The 22440-nt window shown below is 34.2% G+C and overlaps 3 protein-coding genes across 3 annotated transcripts; all 3 read left to right on the plus strand.

Moving 5' to 3' along the window:
- Positions 1–2671: 2671 nt before the first annotated feature.
- Smp_077890 (Trematode Eggshell Synthesis domain containing protein) lies at positions 2672–3945 on the plus strand. Its single transcript, XM_018791417.1, has one exon. It carries the CDS (start codon positions 2695–2697, stop codon positions 3421–3423), a length of 729 nt encoding a protein of 242 aa, XP_018645365.1. The 5' UTR covers positions 2672–2694; the 3' UTR covers positions 3424–3945.
- A 4215-nt stretch (positions 3946–8160) lies between these two features.
- Positions 8161–8927, plus strand: Smp_077900 (Trematode Eggshell Synthesis domain containing protein; the record flags this gene model as incomplete). The annotated part of the gene is made up of 1 exon (XM_018791418.1): positions 8161–8927. The coding sequence occupies exon 1, from the start codon at positions 8211–8213 to the stop codon at positions 8925–8927; it is 717 nt and encodes a 238-aa protein (XP_018645366.1). The 5' UTR covers positions 8161–8210.
- Positions 8928–11067: 2140 nt separating this feature from the next.
- Positions 11068–12098, plus strand: Smp_077920 (Trematode Eggshell Synthesis domain containing protein). Its single transcript, XM_018791419.1, has one exon. It carries the CDS (start codon positions 11095–11097, stop codon positions 11740–11742), a length of 648 nt encoding a protein of 215 aa, XP_018645367.1. The 5' UTR covers positions 11068–11094; the 3' UTR covers positions 11743–12098.
- The last annotated feature ends 10342 nt before the right edge of the window (positions 12099–22440 follow it).

The raw sequence follows: 22440 nt of genomic DNA on the forward strand, positions 1-22440 counted from the left end.
TTCGCGAACACAAACACGTTCTCGGAAAACATCAAATTCACTTTCAAAAAAGGAGATGAACATGATGAGCCATGATTCCTAAACTGTTTTGTTGAAAAGAATTATAGTTGGAGTCTAAATCTAAATCACTCCCCTATTATATATTCTGTGCTCATTACTGATGCATCATGTTCCATGCAAACTTATGGTTGCTTAACAAGGTTATTCACCATTTCAGTGAGAAGCATTAGCTGTGTGTTGGACTGTTAAACGACTCTATAAATATTTATTTGGAAAGAAATTCATTATTGTTACTGATCATGAAACTTTAAAGTTAATTTATCATTCTGAAAAATCCTTAGCACATACCTCAGCTGCTATGGTTCAACGATGGAGTACCACTCTGAGTGCCTATAACTATACGATTCAGCCCAGAAGTCCCAAAAACAAATTCAACATGTTGACTAGATATATCGACAATCATTACATGATAAACCTGTTAATACTGCAGACTGTTTATTAGTGCAACATTTACCGGCGAGACATCCGGACCTCATAAGAGAAACTCGTCGACACTTTGAATGTATACTCAGTGCTATACAAAATGTTTGGGATGCCAATCCCAAACGTAGATTTCCTATCTATTTTTCAAAGCGGGATGAGTTCACCACTCCTGATGGTATTTTCTCCTTAAATGATCGTGTTGTTATTCCTCCTTCATTACGTAAATCTGTTCTTGTAGGTTTTCATAACCGATATTTGGGCGTCGAGAAAATAAAATCCTTGTCAAGGTTCACATATCGGTGACCGAAGATAAATGAGATATATCCCACAATTGTGGGAGATGTCAGAAGTCGAAAAATCACCCTTCGAATTGGACTCCATGGCCATTATCGTCTGTTGACTGGCAGATGATTTGTTCGGACTATTATGGTTCATTTCTCGGCAAATACCATACACTTTTCTTCATTGGTTGTTTTTTTAAGTGGCCTAAGGCTTTTTCAAAGCTTCGCAATCCAAGCGTTAATAAGGGGTTTTAGTCGGGAGAAGGTCCCTATGGTATTAGTGACCGATTATGGCTCTCATTTTGCTTCAGACACAGTCACCACCTGGTCGGACAGTTTAGTATGTAGACATCTGTTAACTGCTTCCAGGAGCCTTCATTCTAATAGCCAGGCAAAATATTTCATCAGGACATTAAAAACTGCTGCTGATCCCACTGTGGCTTCAACATTTGATGAACTGAAGAAGAGGAGTAGACACATTTATACTGCAATATAGAAGTGCTAAACATTCTGTAACGAAAAAGACTCCATCAAAACCATTAAGGGTAAGGATTCTCCGTTTAATTATGGGGTTTCTTCTAAGTTTTCAGATGTTACGTATTATCGTTGAAATGGTCTTCTACCAGCCAAGGGGATTGTGGTAAAGAATATTAGAAAATCTATCGTTTGGATTTTAGATATCGATTATTTAAGTACACACGACCGACATGTTGATCAACTACAATCCCAGGAACCAGGTGCGTCCCTTCCAATTTCGGTTGTTAATTCGAATGCCAATGAGTTTATTCTAGATCGTACAGAGTCTACACCCAATCCAGTCAGACAGACACACGACAAACCTAAGGAGAAGTACAATTGATTACTGAAATTTAGATTCTAGTTTAAGCTGTGGTGGTAGAGGTACTTGTACTAACTGACGACTCCTTTGTACTTGATTGCACACTTATCACAAGTTCCAAATTAGATACGTTCATTTGTGCTCATCTAGTTCCAATTGCTCTAAATTGCATTATTTCGGAATTCCTAGTTAGCACATTAATTCGAATACTTCTAATCATCATTCAAAGATAATTTTGATATTGTCTTTTATTAGTTCTTCCGTAAAAAAGATTTCATAAGTATTTTATCGTTTGCGTTAATCAATGTAGACGCTGAACATCTGTAGCAGCTTCTCTGTTTCTCATTACATATTTTGGACAGAATTTCATAAATCAGACACCATGTGACTATTGAGTCAACTTTACCCTCTTGTGCTTTTCGTAGCCTATTGTGACCTTTAATACACATGCTTCTTATATACGAGTCCTTGTATTTCTACACGTATAGGTTTCCTGTCTGTGTGTGTCTGCACAATCATTATATTATCCACTCCCTTTCTGCATCCTGATAATACTTTGAGTTATCCAACGCCTATAACGTGTGATAAGTAAAGGTGGCTGGTATGCTGATTTCATATTGCGTCTACTTGTCGCTCCTTAATATGAATGTCTACTAAAAACGGAATTCGTGAAACAAATGTATTCTCATAACATTTCATACTTCTGCTTTTGGATTCAACGCTATACTAACATGATATGTCAATATTCAATTATGAAATGAAATATAAAATGAGCAAACATGGAACAGGACTTAGGCACGGTTACCAAAGTCATTTCTTGAGCATAAAAAGTAAACAAAACAATTCAATTCAATACTTCGAAAATTTCAAACATATCTTTTGTATGTAATAAAAAGCGGCAAAATATCGATTAACTAGAATGCACTGCTGACATTTCATCACATGTTCACTAAATACGAATTTAAAATCAGTTTTTACGAACAAGTGAATTACAATAAATAACCAAATCAGTAAATATCAATATGCGACACATAGAAATAAAGGATAAATTTAACCACATAACTCAATGGTCTTCACTACTAACTAATTAAAATGAGAACAGATTTCATATATTTGTTATTCGCAATTACTCTATACTCACTTCTATGTCTAAACGTTAACAGTGCACAGATGCCAGAGACAACAGAAACTAATATAACATGTGAAATGAGAGAATCAGACTCAAACTCACATAATACTCACATGAATACAAAGCAATCGAGACAAAAAGAAAATCGAAATTCTCATGGAAACAGAAGTGATGAACACTCAAATAGAAATGATGTAGTCGGATTCCACTCCTCAGATGAAGTATTCCGACTGAAATACTCAAATCAAAGAAGAAGTGATATTTATACTAAAGGTTACCAAACATTCCTTGGAAAGCGTAGACGAGGCAGTAAATCACATGTGAGAACCACATTCAGAAGACGTTCTGGCTACGATTACAATGGTCGAAAAGAACGAAGTTCCACATTCGAAAGTTATGGTGAGGCAGACAGTTTCGATAGAAAGAAGATACGTGATGTGTTTGATGTGAATGGATATATTTCGGAGGGTCGAAAGCGTAGTAAATTTGGTGGATACATCCAAGACGAACGACATGGAGTTATGTTAGGTGGACATAAGTCGAAAACATCGAGGGATGATAAGCAATCCTCTGAAAGCAGAAGACACTCTGAAAAAAGTACTCATCGTCAGCTGTCTGCTAATCACACTTCAGAAAACATTGCAAGGAGAGATTCAAGTCACCGAAGTCGACCTGGAATGATAAGTAAATAATTATCTTAAATTTACACGTTTACACAGTAATGAAGATTCCTTGTTCGGAATTAATACTCAGTTTCCCATTCCTGTTTCTTTACGAATTGCATCAAACTAAAATATATCAACCATGAATTAGTGATGGTAAATCGTCAATGTATTCCATCCATCATTTGTTCACATCAATAATCAATATTATTTCATTCTTACCAATCCTTCATTCTTATCTTTCAAATCATTCTTACCAATGAATGTCTGTTAGATACATTAGGTTCCTTCTCGTCATCATATCGACTTCTCATTTATAAAATTCCCCAGTTTGATCTTCCTGATCACTGGAAGATGATATCTGTTGAAACCGTTTTTGTATTCCTATAAATCACATTTGCAAACTGTAATAGGTCATTGTGACAGTTTGTGCATTGTAAGAACAGGTGGGTCAAGTCGCTTTACGTTCTCTTGCTTTTTTCTCTTTCCCTCAGTTCTTTTATGTATTGTTTTATACAACTTATTAATAATCAATAAATAATTGTAGGTAGTACTTTTATGACGTACATTGCAGCAATCCAATGCGTCAGCAGGAAACTTTTACGTTTTTCGTGAGTGGATAGCCTGATGATTTATGAACGGTGTTATTTAAGATTTTTTCTTGTGACAGAACGAATCAATGTTAATTATCTACAACTAGAGGAAGTAAAATGAAAGCAAAGAGCAAGGAACAACAAAACGCTGAATACCAAAATATGTTAGTCAGGTCTATCACTGTTCATGTTAGATATTATTCAATTAAGTTAAGGCCTTTATGGACAGTGTTAATGTAAAGTGACAGCAGCCAAGTGGTTTCACATAGGGAATTCACCATTAAGAATGGCTAAACATTTAAAGTTCGTATAATCTCACTTGTGGAGTAAGATACACTTACAGGTTCTAGAAAATTTACAGTTAAAGTAATTCATATAGAGAGATGATCTAAATGTGTTTGTTTCGTTGTCTGTATCCTTTGATTCATTATGTGAAACTTGATTCTGATCTCAGTACAATGCAATCAAATGTCAATCATTTTAGTGAATCGCTTTGCAGTTTAATTATTTCCCTATGGTTATAGTTTGTCCTCAAAAATATCAAGAAATTCATTCTGCTACACTTTAATGTTTTCTAACTTTCAATAGTTTCTCGGCTGTTATCTGTTTGTGATAAAAGCTGTCATCAAAAATGATAACCCTCTAACCAATTAAAAAAATACCAATTCTACTTTGATTGCATACTTTCCAGAAACGCCCCAAATACCTATCTGGTTTACTTGACCAATCAACTCCAGCATGATTATATTTTATTTGTCAATACTACGTTAAGCTTATATACCTAATTCCATCACAGGATTCTAGTAATTATATGATTATTTAATCGTGGTCTTGAGAAAGTTTCAACTTTTACACACCACAGTCTCTATTACCAAGATAAGAAACAGATTTATTTCTGGCATTTCAGCGTGTAACTGGCTCAAGTTACCCTAGATCTCAGGTAATTTTGTATATTTTTTAGACCGGTCCTGTCACGTTATTAAATTTAGTGGACAGAATTGTTTTAAAATTGTGACGTAAAATGCTTTAGTAATAGATGTATTTCAGATGCTAACTCATTAAACCAAACGTATAAAACACAGAGGTTATTGTGTAGTGGATGCTACCTACAAGATCGTTTGTAAGTAGTCTGTAGCGGGATATGATGTCGAAGTTACGACAATTGTCAGATTCAGTGGGGGGTTTCGAAGCATAGAAAGTAGTACCTTGGCAGAGCACATAGAGGCTAGTTGAAAAGACAGTGCAGATTTCAGAACACACTGAAAGAGGCAAATAAAACAACTGCAGGCTAGGTATTATGTAAATACTAGTAACCTCTCGCAACAAGCATACCACTTTCCTGTCTTTTGTCGTGTTTCACATCAGGAGGTGTGAATGAATTATGGTGTGTGGTGTGTGAATTACTTTATATTATGTGTAAATCGATGTGACCATCAATTGTTATCTGAATCGTTAAGTGAGTTTATGTAGTCAAAATAGTATTTGGGATAAGATAAACATACATACGAACAGTCACACACATATGAAAAGTATGCATGGATAAAAATTTCTAATTAATCATGTAAATAAGTACAAATTAATTAAAAGGATTAAAATAACATATGATTGTTTTGCGGTATACCCTTCCATCACAGTGTAGGACTTCTGTGTTACAAACAAATAATATTAAACTGCGTCAAATATTATACTAACTCCAAGAGATTTCCGAAATATTTTATTGTCGTTTGAATCTTATCTAGTTGCTTAACAGCTAATTTTAGACAATGTATGGATATTTGCATAAAACAAATACAGTCTTCATATAATAATTTTTGTTATCTGGGTAGTTGAAAATCCTACAAATTTCCAACGGAATCCATCAACCCTATTAGGCTAATTGAAAACAGTGTCTGGATGGTGATATTTAGGGGTATCTTATTATCTATCACCACATACATTTCTCACACAGTAACCAAGAATAGAGAAAGATAGTTCTAGAGATGATGAGTTAAAGGATACACATTAATTACTTAGCAGACATAAGTTTATTTCATTTGGTACCATCGACTTTTTTGGTATATTTATTTACCGGTTGTAGGATTCTATTTTCTTCAAAAGTACCCCACTTCACCATGTAGCTAAAGGAGAGTCAACTTAACTGTTGCTAAACAATTCATTTTCCTAACGAAATTACTTTGCATTTGTCACAGTCAATCTCTATCAAAAAATGATTCACCGTGTTGAGAAAAGTAAATTTCTTTCAGAACCGAGTTCCCCCATGAAAATAAATGCTTGTTCATTATAGTAATTAGTTGATGTGTTCTATCAAATAATTTTTCTTATACTTCCGAGGAGTGCAAAGACTATAATTTCCACATTAATGAAAATATCTATAAAAATGTAGTTGTCAAGTAGATAAAACATTGAAATCCCTTCAAAACATATAATACATCATGTAAACCACTACTTCTTCAAGCAGGAGTAGTCAAAAATTCATTTTCACTCGTGAATCACTTAACTATGTTCGGTAAGCATGATTGTTTTCCGTTTCTATTATATATATATATATATATATATATATATATATATATATATGCTATTGGATTAATTGTTTGAGTTTAATAAAGATACATCCACTTCATTTAAAGCATTCATTTATTATTTTCGTCTTACTTCCCTAACAAACATTTAAATAATATATTGTATTATCAGAAAGGGGTTCTGTGGAGGTTTTAGTAATTTTATATAGTTGAGATCACGGATCAATTGAAGCTAAACCACCATCGGAAAGCTGGAAGCACTGGACGGCCATTTCGTCCTATTATGGGACTTCTCGGCAGTGCGCATCCACAATCCCGCCTCGTGAAATTCGAACCCAGAACCTACCAGTCTCGCTCCAGAACACTTAACCGATAGACCCCTTCTTATAATGATCATATGCTAACTAGTGACTGGCTCCATGAAGTACTTACTAGAGTTCTAGTGAGAAGCAATGACTAGTGGAGTTCTAACCAGGTTTGTTGGGAGACATCAACTCACTGAAGACAATGGTAGACGGTTTTTCAATCTCGTAGGTCGGTTGAAGTTAGACATTAACACCATTTGACGCCGTTTTAGTGGTTCTAGAGGTTAAGCGCTCGCGCGAGACTGATAGGTCCTGGGTTCGAATCTCACGAGGCGGGATTGTGGATGCACACTGCTGAGAAGCACCATAATAGGACGAAACGGCCGTCCAGTTCTTCTAGCTTTTCGATGGTGGTCTAGCTACAATTGACTCGTGATCTCAATTATATAATATATTGTATTTTTTTCAACTGGGGTTCAAATTTTAATTCACTTTGTAATGGTTTTCGGATTATCTCCTTGTTTATATTTCTGATAGAAATTCTAGTAGTCATATCTGACATATATTCATTTTGTGCAGATCTGCTCTATATCACAAGTTTTTATATAATAGACAGATTTATAACTACAGATGAAACGTGAGACGCCTTTTGTTGTCAGATGGATGTACTTCCATCCGAGTGCTGATATTTCATGATCATACTCAAACCCAGAACCTTTTGTTCAACTGTATTATCAATTTAGCTACTGATTTTTCATAGCCACTTGAATGTGAAACGGGTATAAGTTTCAACTCAATGTTAAAAAAGTCTGACCAATATCTATTCAAAAATAATGACAACGGGACAATTCAAAAACCACTAAAAGTTGAATTGAAATGTACACCTGTTTCATGAATGATTTTGCTATTTGAAAACAATCACTAAGTGGATTAGAAGTTATGCGTTTAAAGCAAAATGTACTGTATTTCAATGACAGAGTATACATCAACTATAGGATATAAGTATAAATGTAAAGAAGAAACATCCTGGAATTTATTGTTAGTCACATTCTATCTATTCTATTAAAAAATTGAAAATATTTAATAGTGGCTTTAGTTTATAAATATCAAATAATATTATTATTAATAATAATAATAATAATAATGATAAGATGTATATCTCTATGATTAGTAAAAACTTATATGTGCACTATTTAGTGAACTTTAATTCAATTAGAAAATGTATTCGAACAATATTATTGATTAAAGGAACATTAAATTAATCATTTAGTTGAATATATATATAAAATAGAGCATTAAAAGGCATAATATCTATGTATCAAATATTAATATTAAAGCACATTGAATTTTAGTTAAAATTATTTATGATTAATTTAAAATTATCTACTTAGAATTAAATTATGAAATACATACATATACTACTTGTATTCATTATATTATCACTATTTATAACAGTTATCAAATCTAATTATTATGATAATAATAATCAAAATCAGAATCAATATTCATATCATCATACTTACAATAATAATAATCAAGGGAACTATCAATCTAAGAATGTCCATAGTGAATCAGAACAAAATTCATATAACAAAGAAACAAGGAATAATAATGATGATGATGATGATGATGAAAATTTTGAAAGAAATAAAAAATCTATTCGATCTAGATATCATGGTTATACATATAGGAATGATCAAATTCAATCTCGTGGAAATAGTGCAAAAGGTGGCAGTTATTCAGAAAGTACATATTTCACATTACATTCTGGAACAGATAGATATGGTCGACGAAATGATTATTCACGATTTCAAACACGTGGACGATCCAATGGTTATCGTGAAAATATGTTTCTTAACGTTTTTGATGTAGTTGGAAATATTAAAACAACACGAAATAAAAGAAAGATAACAAAATCTGAGAAAAATGGTCGTTACATAAAAAAGGATCATATGAATAATAGAGATTCTAATACTAACATCAATGAAAAGCCGGAATATTCTAAATCACCAGTTTTTCAAGGTGGATACAGGTCATTAGAGAAAAACTTTACTACGAATTATGGAAACTCAAGTAATGCATCAATTCCATTATCCGGTAAACAATCCCAACTATAGTCAAAACATTATGTAATTAATAATAAATGATATTCGTGTTATTCATAAAATGAGTATATTTCTTGATAGGTAAAGGAGACTATTGTGTTTCTTGCTATTTAAGTGCAAACCTTGCAAAATCATTAGTATAGGGTTACAATTCCCCGTCTCTAACACTCAGAACTGCAAAACATTAGATGTTGTTTTTCCTATAAATGCATTCCGAGAATGTTACGGCCATAAAGCTTTATTTAGTATAATCGGCAAGTTCCGATCCTCTCAGGATGCATACAAACTGACGAGTTCCAGTTTAGGATAACAAAAACAGATAATTGCAAACCCATTCCGTATTAACACCTTAATACATCTTCTAACAACCTAGGGGCTATCTGTATTCAGTAGCTCTGTAAATAACGAGTTGAGCGTTCGAATCGATAAGTACTGAGTTCAAGTCCATTATGAACATTCATCCAAAGAGTCTGTAATTAAACAGAACGAGCAGCCTAGGTTCCACTACTAGACATATGCCAGATATACTAAAACGTTGGATAAAAAATCTTTGAAGGGTAGATCAATAAATAGCCATGCAAAAATTTCATGCAGTTAGTTCTCTTTATGAATTTAAATAAAGACAGAACAAATATTTATGCAGAATAGTATGAATTCATTATATTTCGTGGTTTCTCATCAGCTGCTTACCTTATCACTGATGACCTGTTATTCCAATCCCTTACATTCAATTATGCCTATTGTTCCATACTATTTGTTACCCCAATGCTAAAACTCTAATGCATATTTGGTTGTAAGCAGCTGATGAGAAATCACGAAATATAATGAATTCATACTATTCTGCATCAATATTTGTTCTGTCTTTATTTAAATATCTATGCCTCTTATCTGCATGATTGCCATATCTCTTCTCCATATTTTACCATAAACAACCGACTACTAGATAATCCCATGCACAATAACATCCAAAATCTATCATACATAAACATTAGCTTATTCAATAAAAAAATGACATACAAGACAAAACAATTACACACCAAGAATCTGAAAAGAGAAAAAACAAACCTAGACTACTAACTAAATCACACAAGGTAGAAAAAGAAGTAATAAATTACGAAACATCACTGGCAAAATTAAATGAAACAGTGAAGTAAACAAGTCTGTTCAAAAATTCAAAGCAAACTTTCTCATAGTATTAGAAAAATAGACAATCCAGATTATCAACAGAATAAAAACCAAACATTACACATTTAATAAAAGTACAGACATTTTGACCGGATGACAAAAAACACTTATATAAGCAAGGTTAGCTTTAGAACCGTAGCAAATTTATACAGAACACTTAATTTGTTTTATCGAAACAAATTCGAAATATTTCTATGCTGATCTACACGGAGACTGTGAATTTGATAAAAAGGAACGGTGATACACATGCTGTTCCTTCAGCAAACATTTCCATGTACGAAACTATTGTTAATCAACTAACATAAAACACAAAATCAGAAGAATGTGCAAAACAAAAAATACTTTATGTTCAGCATAAATAGTAAATTGTGTGCGACGATAAAACAAAATGAAAATTTACAATACAAATATATTAAAAAACAGATAATCCTGGTAAAACAGAACACAAAAGAACAACACATACGTCGACAACTACAACATTTCATGTGTGAAAAACATAAATGTGAATACACAGATGGAAATTCTCAAAAGGAAAATGAATTTCTTTATTCTAACATTTAAAGAAGAATGAAAATCTTTAACCGAAAATACAGTTATTCAACACTTGCTATGAACATGCTTATCAATCATTAGCGTAAATGAAAACTGGTTTCATCAGTAAGTAGGTCTGTGTACTTACTAAAATTTCAAAGAATGCATCCGTCGAAAAGTATTTAGGGAGTGGCAAATAGTATGCATTTTCTCAATCTCATTTCTAGTCTCTATTTAAGGAGAGATTTATCACAAAGCATTGCGTCGTTTATCTAACATCAATTCACCCTTACCATTAAGTTGAAACATAACAAACAATTGATCAATCGAGTGCAATTTCATGAAAGTGAATTGCGAACATTACATAAAATTGCAATTCCAGTTAACAAGTATATAATTGGAAGGAATTAAAATTTAATGACCGAATTGTTGTAACGAGATAATTATATGAGAAAATACAAGAATGAAGATAATCACATTGTTATCCTTCATATTCCTACCTACCATACTAAGCAACCACATAGATGAGAGTTCAGATATTAGCAATCGTCGTGACTCCTTTGCTACAACAATGAACTCTAATAGATCAGCACACAAGAATGAAAAGAATGATGAAAAACATAGGAGCACATTTGGTGGTGAATTCGACTTATCATGGTTATCAGGAGGATCGAACCGAAGATATGCATTTAAAGAAGAGGGAGAAGCAAATGCCAAAGGTAATTTTAATAGACATGGACGAGGGGAATATGACAGTTTATCAACTCGTTCATCCAGATTCAAGGTGAAGGGTTCATATGACAAGTATGGAAGACGCACATTCCAATATTCCAAATTGAAGAGAGGTGGAAAACGAAAGAGTTACTCGAAAAGATTTTCCTTTGACAATTTCAATATCAATGGTAATGTATCTTATAAACGTAAAAGTATGGGATTAGGATCAAACAGAGAAAATGCTAAACATGTCAAAATAAAATTCAGTTTTGATAGTGATTCTGATGGTAAATCTTCAAAAGGAATTACGAATAGTAGATCTAGAAGTAGACGTGATGCTGGAGAAGAGGAAAATAATTCTCGTAGGAATAGCTCTCTTTCCTTCTCTGAATTCTAATAATCGAAAATGAAAGATATATATATATATATCCTTTATTTATCTACTAAACTGTAGACTACTGTGAGATAATATGTTTAAACCAACACTTTACATTCCATCATGTACAACACTTATTTTAAGGATCATAGATGAAGGATTTGTTTATTTATTTTTAATGAAACTAATCCTACTAATATATCTGATCCATCTAACAACAATTTTATAAATCCTAATCAAAATAAATATTATTTCACATTTAAATTACACTGAACATCATCTGTTTGTGGTGCCACAATAACAAGTATGCAGAAATAAACACTATTAATAATATTATTATTGCTATTATTATTCATTAAAGTGTAAATATGTTCACTAATTTAAGTGTTCATTGTCAACTCAATCGGTTTAACTATAAAACACAAAAATTCATGTGAATTGAAACCAAACGTTAATTATCATTAATATTATTCTATTTGTTATTACAAAACAATCTACTCAATGCTCAATTTATTCGAAATGATCAAGTGTTACGCAATTGTTATGTAGTAATTTACATCACTAACTGAATTAGTTAGACAAAAAGTGAGAATTAGGACTCAGTGAAAAATTGTTTCATCATTGTATAGTACTATTCAACATTGTGCATCCTCAAAACCACTACAGCACAAACACGAAGAGTCCATGCATCTTAACCGTCAACCTACTTTCATACTAATCAATCAACATTCTACAGTGTTTTGCTGATGAGTCCCACAATTGGACAAATGAGTTGTCCACTTTTTCACGAATCGATAACAGTTTCCTAACTAAATTCAGTCATTGTGTAAATGTGAAGGATAAAATCTATGCAAAACTCAGAATTAGAAGTGATATTATTTTAAAGAAAAGCATCGTAGATTATGTACACACCATAATGATCACAAATATTGAATTCATATAGCTATCGTTATTAAGAAACTTGGTAGCACACGATAGACATAGTAAAATTCAAAGATGATCATATAGCTGTAAAATTATGAGGATTCTGAAATGTCACTCATTAATGCTGTGTCGGAAAAGCTAAATGAAAGAATACAGTCACTAAATTGTTCAGTTTAGCTTTCCACAACACTTTTGTGCTGAATATTAAGTGACAGTTATTGATAATGTGTTTAGTTGTATTGTCTTCAGAGATTCTACAGTACGTTTAGTCTTTGCGAAGAACAACGTTTAGTGAAATAGCGCCAATATTTAGATGTTGTGTTATCAGGTTTTTGCATCATTTAATGTAATGTAATTGATCATTCAACTGGCTGTTCATACTTAAGATGTGATGTTTTCAAATCCAGTAAATTGATGGTAATAAAATCGAAATACCATGTTTGGAACGGATAAAATAAGTACTGTAATCTTATGCTTTTACAGTCACATTGGAACGTTCACATTAATATCTATAACAAAACAAAGAAAATTAAAGCAAAGACCCATAAGTTAAAAGATTACCGTTCTGGATAGTCCTCTTCATATTTAGTTCCTACTTCTTGCTCAACTGACTGACCTATGGTAGGAATTCTTCATATAGGCTATAGATTTTTGTACGTGGATACAATGAAGAAGTGAGAAATATAACTGAAGTGAGGTTTGTAATTACTAGATATAAGGTAACTGATCCGTAATGTTTACTTCTAGTAAGGAATTAGTCTAGAAACAGCTTCATGAAAGTCTTATTAATATGGTTTAATCATAACAATATTTACACATTTATTCTCCTTATGATTTTACCATGAAGATTGAAATATAATTGCTATTCTGAGTATTTTTATGATGGTATCAGAAGACAAATTTCCAATGTGTCATACACACATTGGTAATAAATTGATTTTTGTTAATAACAAATTCTCTCCTGCAAAGATACTCCACATCCTCTTCAGTAAGATTTGGGACGAAGAACAAGTACCAATAGATTGGAAAAAAGGACTTCTGATCAAGATACCAAACAAAGGCGATCTCAGCAAGTGCGACAACTACAGGGGCATCACTCTTCTCTCAATACCAGGAAAAGTCTTCAACAGAGTATTGTTAAACAGGATGAAGGATTCCGTGGACGCCCAACTTCGAGGTCAACAAGCTGGATTTCGTAAGGATAGATCGTGCACAGATCAAATCGCAACTCTACGTATCATTATGGAACAATCAATCGAATGGAATTCATCACTGTACATCAACTTCATTGACTGCGAGAAGGCATTTGATAGCGTGGACAGGACGACACTATGGAGGCTTCTTCGACACTACGGCGTGCCTAAAAAGATAATCAATATCATACGGAACTCCTATGATGGACTAGACTGCCAAATCGTCCGCGGAGGACAACTCACCGACTCGTTTGAAGTAAAGACCGGTGTTAGACAAGGTTGCATACTCTCACCCTTTCTCTTTCTCCTGGTGATCGACTGGATCATGAAGACGTCAACATCTGGAGGAAATCACGGGATACAGTGGACAGGCAGGATGCAGCTGGACGATTTAGACTTCGCAGATAATCTGGCTCTTCTATCACAAACTCAACAGCAAATGCAGGAGAAAACGACCAGTGTAGCAGCAGCCTCAGCAGCAGTAGGTCTCAATATAAACAAACGGAAAAGCAAGATTCTCCGATACAATACAACATGCACCAATCAAATTACACTTCACAGAGAAGCTTTGGAAGATGTGGAGACTTTTACATATCTGGACAGCATCATTGATGAACACGGTGGATCAGATGCAGATGTGAGGGCGAGGATCGGCAAAGCAAGAGCAGCATATTTACAGATTTGCTGTGTTGGACCTTTGTATTGCTGTTTGTCCAGTTGTCCAATGATTCTTTTGTTTCAGTCCCATCTTGGCCACAATCAGGTGGTGATCTGAAGCTATGTCAGCTCCTCTCCTGGTTCTCACGTCTTCCATTGAACTTGTGAATTCTTTACCGACGCAAATATGACCGATATGGTTCTCCGTAGTGTGATCCGGCGAAACCCATGTAGCTTTGTGTATGCGTTTGTGTGGAAATATTGTGCCGCCTATTACCATCTTTTTTCTTGAATGCACATAGATTTGCAAATCTGTCACCGTCCTCGTTCCTTTCTCCCAGTCCCCAGTCCATGTCGTCCCATGATATTCCTTTACGTGGTGTTGTCCATTCCGAAATCGACGTTTAGTTCTCCCATCAGGATGGTCAGTTCCTTTTCTGAGCACCTCTCTATGATTGGTTGTAGCCACTCATAAAACTGATCTTTATCATGTTCTTTGCTATCATTGGTGGGTGCATAACAGTGGATAACATTCATTGTGATTCCCTCAATCTTTATTTTGAATGTTGCTTTGATAATTCTAGATACATGAGATTCCTATCTTATAAGTGCTTCATGTGCTTCTTTGAACAACACCAGTGCAACTCTCTGAGTATGCGGGGCATTTTCTTTTTCGTAACCAGAGTACAGCAGAATTTCTCCCGAATCTATCCTTTTCTGTTCAGCTTGGGTCCAATGGATATCACTGATTCCGAGCAACACCGAGTTGTATCTCCTCATTTCCGTAACTATTTGATTAGTCCTTCCTGTCTCCTACATCGTCCGAACATTCTATATACCCATATTAATTGTTGCTCTGGTTGTTAGAAGAAGCATCGGCTTTGTGACTTCCGTAGATTCTTAGCTTTCACTATGTGGTGTCATAATTCTTCTAAACGAAGATCTTTCAACTCAGAGAACAGATTCTAAATGCTTTAACTTGTTTATTCTGGCTAGTATTTTCTTTAGCAAGTTTGTTTTCTACGGGATAGGGTGGCTGACCCCACACAAACCCACCTCCTTTATCCGAGCTTTGAGCCCAATGTAAGTAGTTGTGATAATTAACTGATTATAAAAATACACCTTGCTTTTATTTTTACTTTAAAAACGTTTTATAACTAACTGGATCAAAAAAAGAGGCATATGAACATCTCAGGACTTCAAAACATTAGAAGGGAAAAACTAATACTGTTATGCATAAACCTGAAAAAAGACTTATTGTTGTTGTTATCAATAAGTCCGATTGCATAAAAAATTGGAATTGATTCTGTGTAACGGAAGCCAATTTATCATTGATGTTGAATTTGATGAATTACGTAAATCAAAAAGGTGAGGCAACTCGAATATGATGAAATTATTTAATGTGAATCGGGTTAACAAAGAAGGATTATAACATTATTAAACTGACTGTCCATCACTCACACGGATGTTTAGTCTCTAGACCACGAACCGGATCCAATGTTGTATAAGTCTAATTTCAACCAATCAGTGATACTTCGCAATCACCTTACACTGTCTAGCTTTGCTTTTCTCATTGACCTATTTAGAGAATTTGTTACTTACTTACTTACGCCTGTTACTCCCAATGGAGCATAGGCCGCCGACAAGCTTTCTCCAACCCACTCTGTCCTGGGCCTTCTTTTCTAGTTCTATCCAACTTTTGTTCATTCTTCTTATATCTGTCTCTATTTCCCGGCGTAATGTGTTCTTTGGTCTTCCTCTTCTCCTTTGACCTTCAGGATTCCATGTGAGGGCTTGTCTTGTGACACAATTGGGTGATTTCCTCAAAGTGTGCCCAATTCACTTCCAGCGCTTCTTCCTGATTTCTTCCTCCGCTGGATTCTGATTTGTTGTCTCCCACAGTAACTTGTTGCTGATAGTGTCTGGCCATTGGATCCGAAGTATCTTGCGTAGACAACTGTTAATAAACACTTGTATCTTCTGGATAATGACTTTCGTAGATCTCCACGTCTCCGCCCCATACAGTAGAACTGTCTTGACATTTGTATTGAAAATTCTAACCTTGGTGTTGGTTGATAATTGTTTTGAGTTCCAGATGTTCCTCAGTTGTAAATATGCTGCTCTTGCTTTGCCGATCCCGTAGAAAACAAACTTGCTAAAGAAAATACTAGCCAGAATAAACAAGTTAAAGCATTTAGAATCTGTTCTCTGAGTTGAAAGATCTTCGTTTAGAAGAATTATGACACCACATAGTGAAAGCTAAGAATCTACGGAAGTCACAAAGCCGATGCTTCTTCTAACAACCAGAGCAACAATTAATATGGGTATATAGAATGTTCGGACGATGTAGGAGACAGGAAGGACTAATCAAATAGTTACGGAAATGAGGAGATACAACTCGGTGTTGCTCGGAATCAGTGATATCCATTGGACCCAAGCTGAACAGAAAAGGATAGATTCGGGAGAAATTCTGCTGTACTCTGGTTACGAAAAAGAAAATGCCCCGCATACTCAGAGAGTTGCACTGGTGTTGTTCAAAGAAGCACATGAAGCACTTATAAGATAGGAATCTCATGTATCTAGAATTATCAAAGCAACATTCAAAATAAAGATTGAGGGAATCACAATGAATGTTATCCACTGTTATGCACCCACCAATGATAGCAAAGAACATGATAAAGATCAGTTTTATGAGTGGCTACAACCAATCATAGAGAGGTGCTCAGAAAAGGAACTGACCATCCTGATGGGAGAACTAAACGTCGATTTCGGAATGGACAACACCACGTAAAGGAATATCATGGGACGACATGGACTGGGGACTGGGAGAAAGGAACGAGGACGGTGACAGATTTGCAAATCTATGTGCATTCAAGAAAAAAGATGGTAATAGGCGGCACAATATTTCCACACAAACGCATACACAAAGCTACATGGGTTTCGCCGGATCACACTACGGAGAACCATATCGGTCATATTTGCGTCGGTAAAGAATTCACAAGTTCAATGGAAGACGTGAGAACCAGGAGAGGAGCTGACATAGCTTCAGATCACCACCTGATTGTGGCCAAGATGGGACTGAAACAAAAGAATCATTGGACAACTGGACAAACAGCAATACAAAGGTCCAACACAGCAAATCTGTAAATATGCTGCTCTTGCTTTGCCGATCCTCGCCCTCACATCTGCATCTGATCCACCGTGTTCATCAATGATGCTGTCCAGATATGTAAAAGTCTCCACATCTTCCAAAGCTTCTCTGTGAAGTGTAATTTGATTGGTGCATGTTGTATTGTATCGGAGAATCTTGCTTTTCCGTTTGTTTATATTGAGACCTACTGCTGCTGAGGCTGCTGCTACACTGGTCGTTTTCTCCTGCATTTGCTGTTGAGTTTGTGATAGAAGAGCCAGATTATCTGCGAAGTCTAAATCGTCCAGCTGCATCCTGCCTGTCCACTGTATCCCGTGATTTCCTCCAGATGTTGACGTCTTCATGATCCAGTCGATCACCAGGAGAAAGAGAAAGGGTGAGAGTATGCAACCTTGTCTAACACCGGTCTTTACTTCAAACGAGTCGGTGAGTTGTCCTCCGCGGACGATTTGGCAGTCTAGTCCATCATAGGAGTTCCGTATGATATTGACTATCTTTTCAGGCACGCCGTAGTGTCGAAGAAGCCTCCATAGTGTCGTCCTGTCCACGCTATCAAATGCCTTCTCGTAGTCGATGAAGTTGATGTAGAGTGATGAGTTCCATTCGATTGATTGTTCCACAATGATACGTAGAGTTGCGATTTGATCTGTGCACGATCTATCCTTACGAAATCCAGCTTGTTGACCTCGAAGTTGGGCGTCCACGGAATCCTTCATCCTGTTTAACAATACTCTGTTGAAGACTTTTCCTGGTATTGAGAGAAGAGTGATGCCCCTGTAGTTGTCGCACTTGCTGAGATCGCCTTTGTTTGGTATCTTGATCAGAAGTCCTTTTTTCCAATCTATTGGTACTTGTTCTTCGTCCCAAATCTTACTGAAGAGGATGTGGAGTATCTTTGCAGGAGAGAATTTGTTATTAACAAAAATCAATTTATTACCAATGTGTGTATGACACATTGGAAATTTGTCTTCTGATACCATCATAAAAATACTCAGAATAGCAATTATATTTCAATCTTCATGGTAAAATCATAAGGAGAATAAATGTGTAAATATTGTTATGATTAAACCATATTAATAAGACTTTCATGAAGCTGTTTCTAGACTAATTCCTTACTAGAAGTAAACATTACGGATCAGTTACCTTATATCTAGTAATTACAAACCTCACTTCAGTTATATTTCTCACTTCTTCATTGTATCCACGTACAAAAATCTATAGCCTATATGAAGAATTCCTACCATAGGTCAGTCAGTTGAGCAAGAAGTAGGAACTAAATATGAAGAGGACTATCCAGAACGGTAATCTTTTAACTTATGGGTCTTTGCTTTAATTTTCTTTGTTTTGTTATAGATATTAATGTGAACGTTCCAATGTGACTGTAAAAGCATAAGATTACAGTACTTATTTTATCCGTTCCAAACATGGTATTTCGATTTTATTACCATCAATTTACTGGATTTGAAAACATCACATCTTAAGTATGAACAGCCAGTTGAATGATCAATTACATTACATTAAATGATGCAAAAACCTGATAACACAACATCTAAATATTGGCGCTATTTCACTAAACGTTGTTCTTCGCAAAGACTAAACGTACTGTAGAATCTCTGAAGACAATACAACTAAACACATTATCAATAACTGTCACTTAATATTCAGCACAAAAGTGTTGTGGAAAGCTAAACTGAACAATTTAGTGACTGTATTCTTTCATTTAGCTTTTCCGACACAGCATTAATGAGTGACATTTCAGAATCCTCATAATTTTACAGCTATATGATCATCTTTGAATTTTACTATGTCTATCGTGTGCTACCAAGTTTCTTAATAACGATAGCTATATGAATTCAATATTTGTGATCATTATGGTGTGTACATAATCTACGATGCTTTTCTTTAAAATAATATCACTTCTAATTCTGAGTTTTGCATAGATTTTATCCTTCACATTTACACAATGACTGAATTTAGTTAGGAAACTGTTATCGATTCGTGAAAAAGTGGACAACTCATTTGTCCAATTGTGGGACTCATCAGCAAAACACTGTAGAATGTTGATTGATTAGTATGAAAGTAGGTTGACGGTTAAGATGCATGGACTCTTCGTGTTTGTGCTGTAGTGGTTTTGAGGATGCACAATGTTGAATAGTACTATACAATGATGAAACAATTTTTCACTGAGTCCTAATTCTCACTTTTTGTCTAACTAATTCAGTTAGTGATGTAAATTACTACATAACAATTGCGTAACACTTGATCATTTCGAATAAATTGAGCATTGAGTAGATTGTTTTGTAATAACAAATAGAATAATATTAATGATAATTAACGTTTGGTTTCAATTCACATGAATTTTTGTGTTTTATAGTTAAACCGATTGAGTTGACAATGAACACTTAAATTAGTGAACATATTTACACTTTAATGAATAATAATAGCAATAATAATATTATTAATAGTGTTTATTTCTGCATACTTGTTATTGTGGCACCACAAACAGATGATGTTCAGTGTAATTTAAATGTGAAATAATATTTATTTTGATTAGGATTTATAAAATTGTTGTTAGATGGATCAGATATATTAGTAGGATTAGTTTCATTAAAAATAAATAAACAAATCCTTCATCTATGATCCTTAAAATAAGTGTTGTACATGATGGAATGTAAAGTGTTGGTTTAAACATATTATCTCACAGTAGTCTACAGTTTAGTAGATAAATAAAGGATATATATATATATATCTTTCATTTTCGATTATTAGAATTCAGAGAAGGAAAGAGAGCTATTCCTACGAGAATTATTTTCCTCTTCTCCAGCATCACGTCTACTTCTAGATCTACTATTCGTAATTCCTTTTGAAGATTTACCATCAGAATCACTATCAAAACTGAATTTTATTTTGACATGTTTAGCATTTTCTCTGTTTGATCCTAATCCCATACTTTTACGTTTATAAGATACATTACCATTGATATTGAAATTGTCAAAGGAAAATCTTTTCGAGTAACTCTTTCGTTTTCCACCTCTCTTCAATTTGGAATATTGGAATGTGCGTCTTCCATACTTGTCATATGAACCCTTCACCTTGAATCTGGATGAACGAGTTGATAAACTGTCATATTCCCCTCGTCCATGTCTATTAAAATTACCTTTGGCATTTGCTTCTCCCTCTTCTTTAAATGCATATCTTCGGTTCGATCCTCCTGATAACCATGATAAGTCGAATTCACCACCAAATGTGCTCCTATGTTTTTCATCATTCTTTTCATTCTTGTGTGCTGATCTATTAGAGTTCATTGTTGTAGCAAAGGAGTCACGACGATTGCTAATATCTGAACTCTCATCTATGTGGTTGCTTAGTATGGTAGGTAGGAATATGAAGGATAACAATGTGATTATCTTCATTCTTGTATTTTCTCATATAATTATCTCGTTACAACAATTCGGTCATTAAATTTTAATTCCTTCCAATTATATACTTGTTAACTGGAATTGCAATTTTATGTAATGTTCGCAATTCACTTTCATGAAATTGCACTCGATTGATCGATTGTTTGTTATGTTTCAACTTAATGGTAAGGGTGAATTGATGTTAGATAAACGACGCAATGCTTTGTGATAAATCTCTCCTTAAATAGAGACTAGAAATGAGATTGAGAAAATGCATACTATTTGCCACTCCCTAAATACTTTTCGACGGATGCATTCTTTGAAATTTTAGTAAGTACACAGACCTACTTACTGATGAAACCAGTTTTCATTTACGCTAATGATTGATAAGCATGTTCATAGCAAGTGTTGAATAACTGTATTTTCGGTTAAAGATTTTCATTCTTCTTTAAATGTTAGAATAAAGAAATTCATTTTCCTTTTGAGAATTTCCATCTGTGTATTCACATTTATGTTTTTCACACATGAAATGTTGTAGTTGTCGACGTATGTGTTGTTCTTTTGTGTTCTGTTTTACCAGGATTATCTGTTTTTTAATATATTTGTATTGTAAATTTTCATTTTGTTTTATCGTCGCACACAATTTACTATTTATGCTGAACATAAAGTATTTTTTGTTTTGCACATTCTTCTGATTTTGTGTTTTATGTTAGTTGATTAACAATAGTTTCGTACATGGAAATGTTTGCTGAAGGAACAGCATGTGTATCACCGTTCCTTTTTATCAAATTCACAGTCTCCGTGTAGATCAGCATAGAAATATTTCGAATTTGTTTCGATAAAACAAATTAAGTGTTCTGTATAAATTTGCTACGGTTCTAAAGCTAACCTTGCTTATATAAGTGTTTTTTGTCATCCGGTCAAAATGTCTGTACTTTTATTAAATGTGTAATGTTTGGTTTTTATTCTGTTGATAATCTGGATTGTCTATTTTTCTAATACTATGAGAAAGTTTGCTTTGAATTTTTGAACAGACTTGTTTACTTCACTGTTTCATTTAATTTTGCCAGTGATGTTTCGTAATTTATTACTTCTTTTTCTACCTTGTGTGATTTAGTTAGTAGTCTAGGTTTGTTTTTTCTCTTTTCAGATTCTTGGTGTGTAATTGTTTTGTCTTGTATGTCATTTTTTTATTGAATAAGCTAATGTTTATGTATGATAGATTTTGGATGTTATTGTGCATGGGATTATCTAGTAGTCGGTTGTTTATGGTAAAATATGGAGAAGAGATATGGCAATCATGCAGATAAGAGGCATAGATATTTAAATAAAGACAGAACAAATATTGATGCAGAATAGTATGAATTCATTATATTTCGTGATTTCTCATCAGCTG

This window comes from Schistosoma mansoni, assembly GCF_000237925.1.
Source record: "Schistosoma mansoni, WGS project CABG00000000 data, chromosome 3 unplaced supercontig 0044, strain Puerto Rico, whole genome shotgun sequence".
Lineage (NCBI taxonomy): Eukaryota > Metazoa > Platyhelminthes > Trematoda > Strigeidida > Schistosomatidae > Schistosoma > Schistosoma mansoni.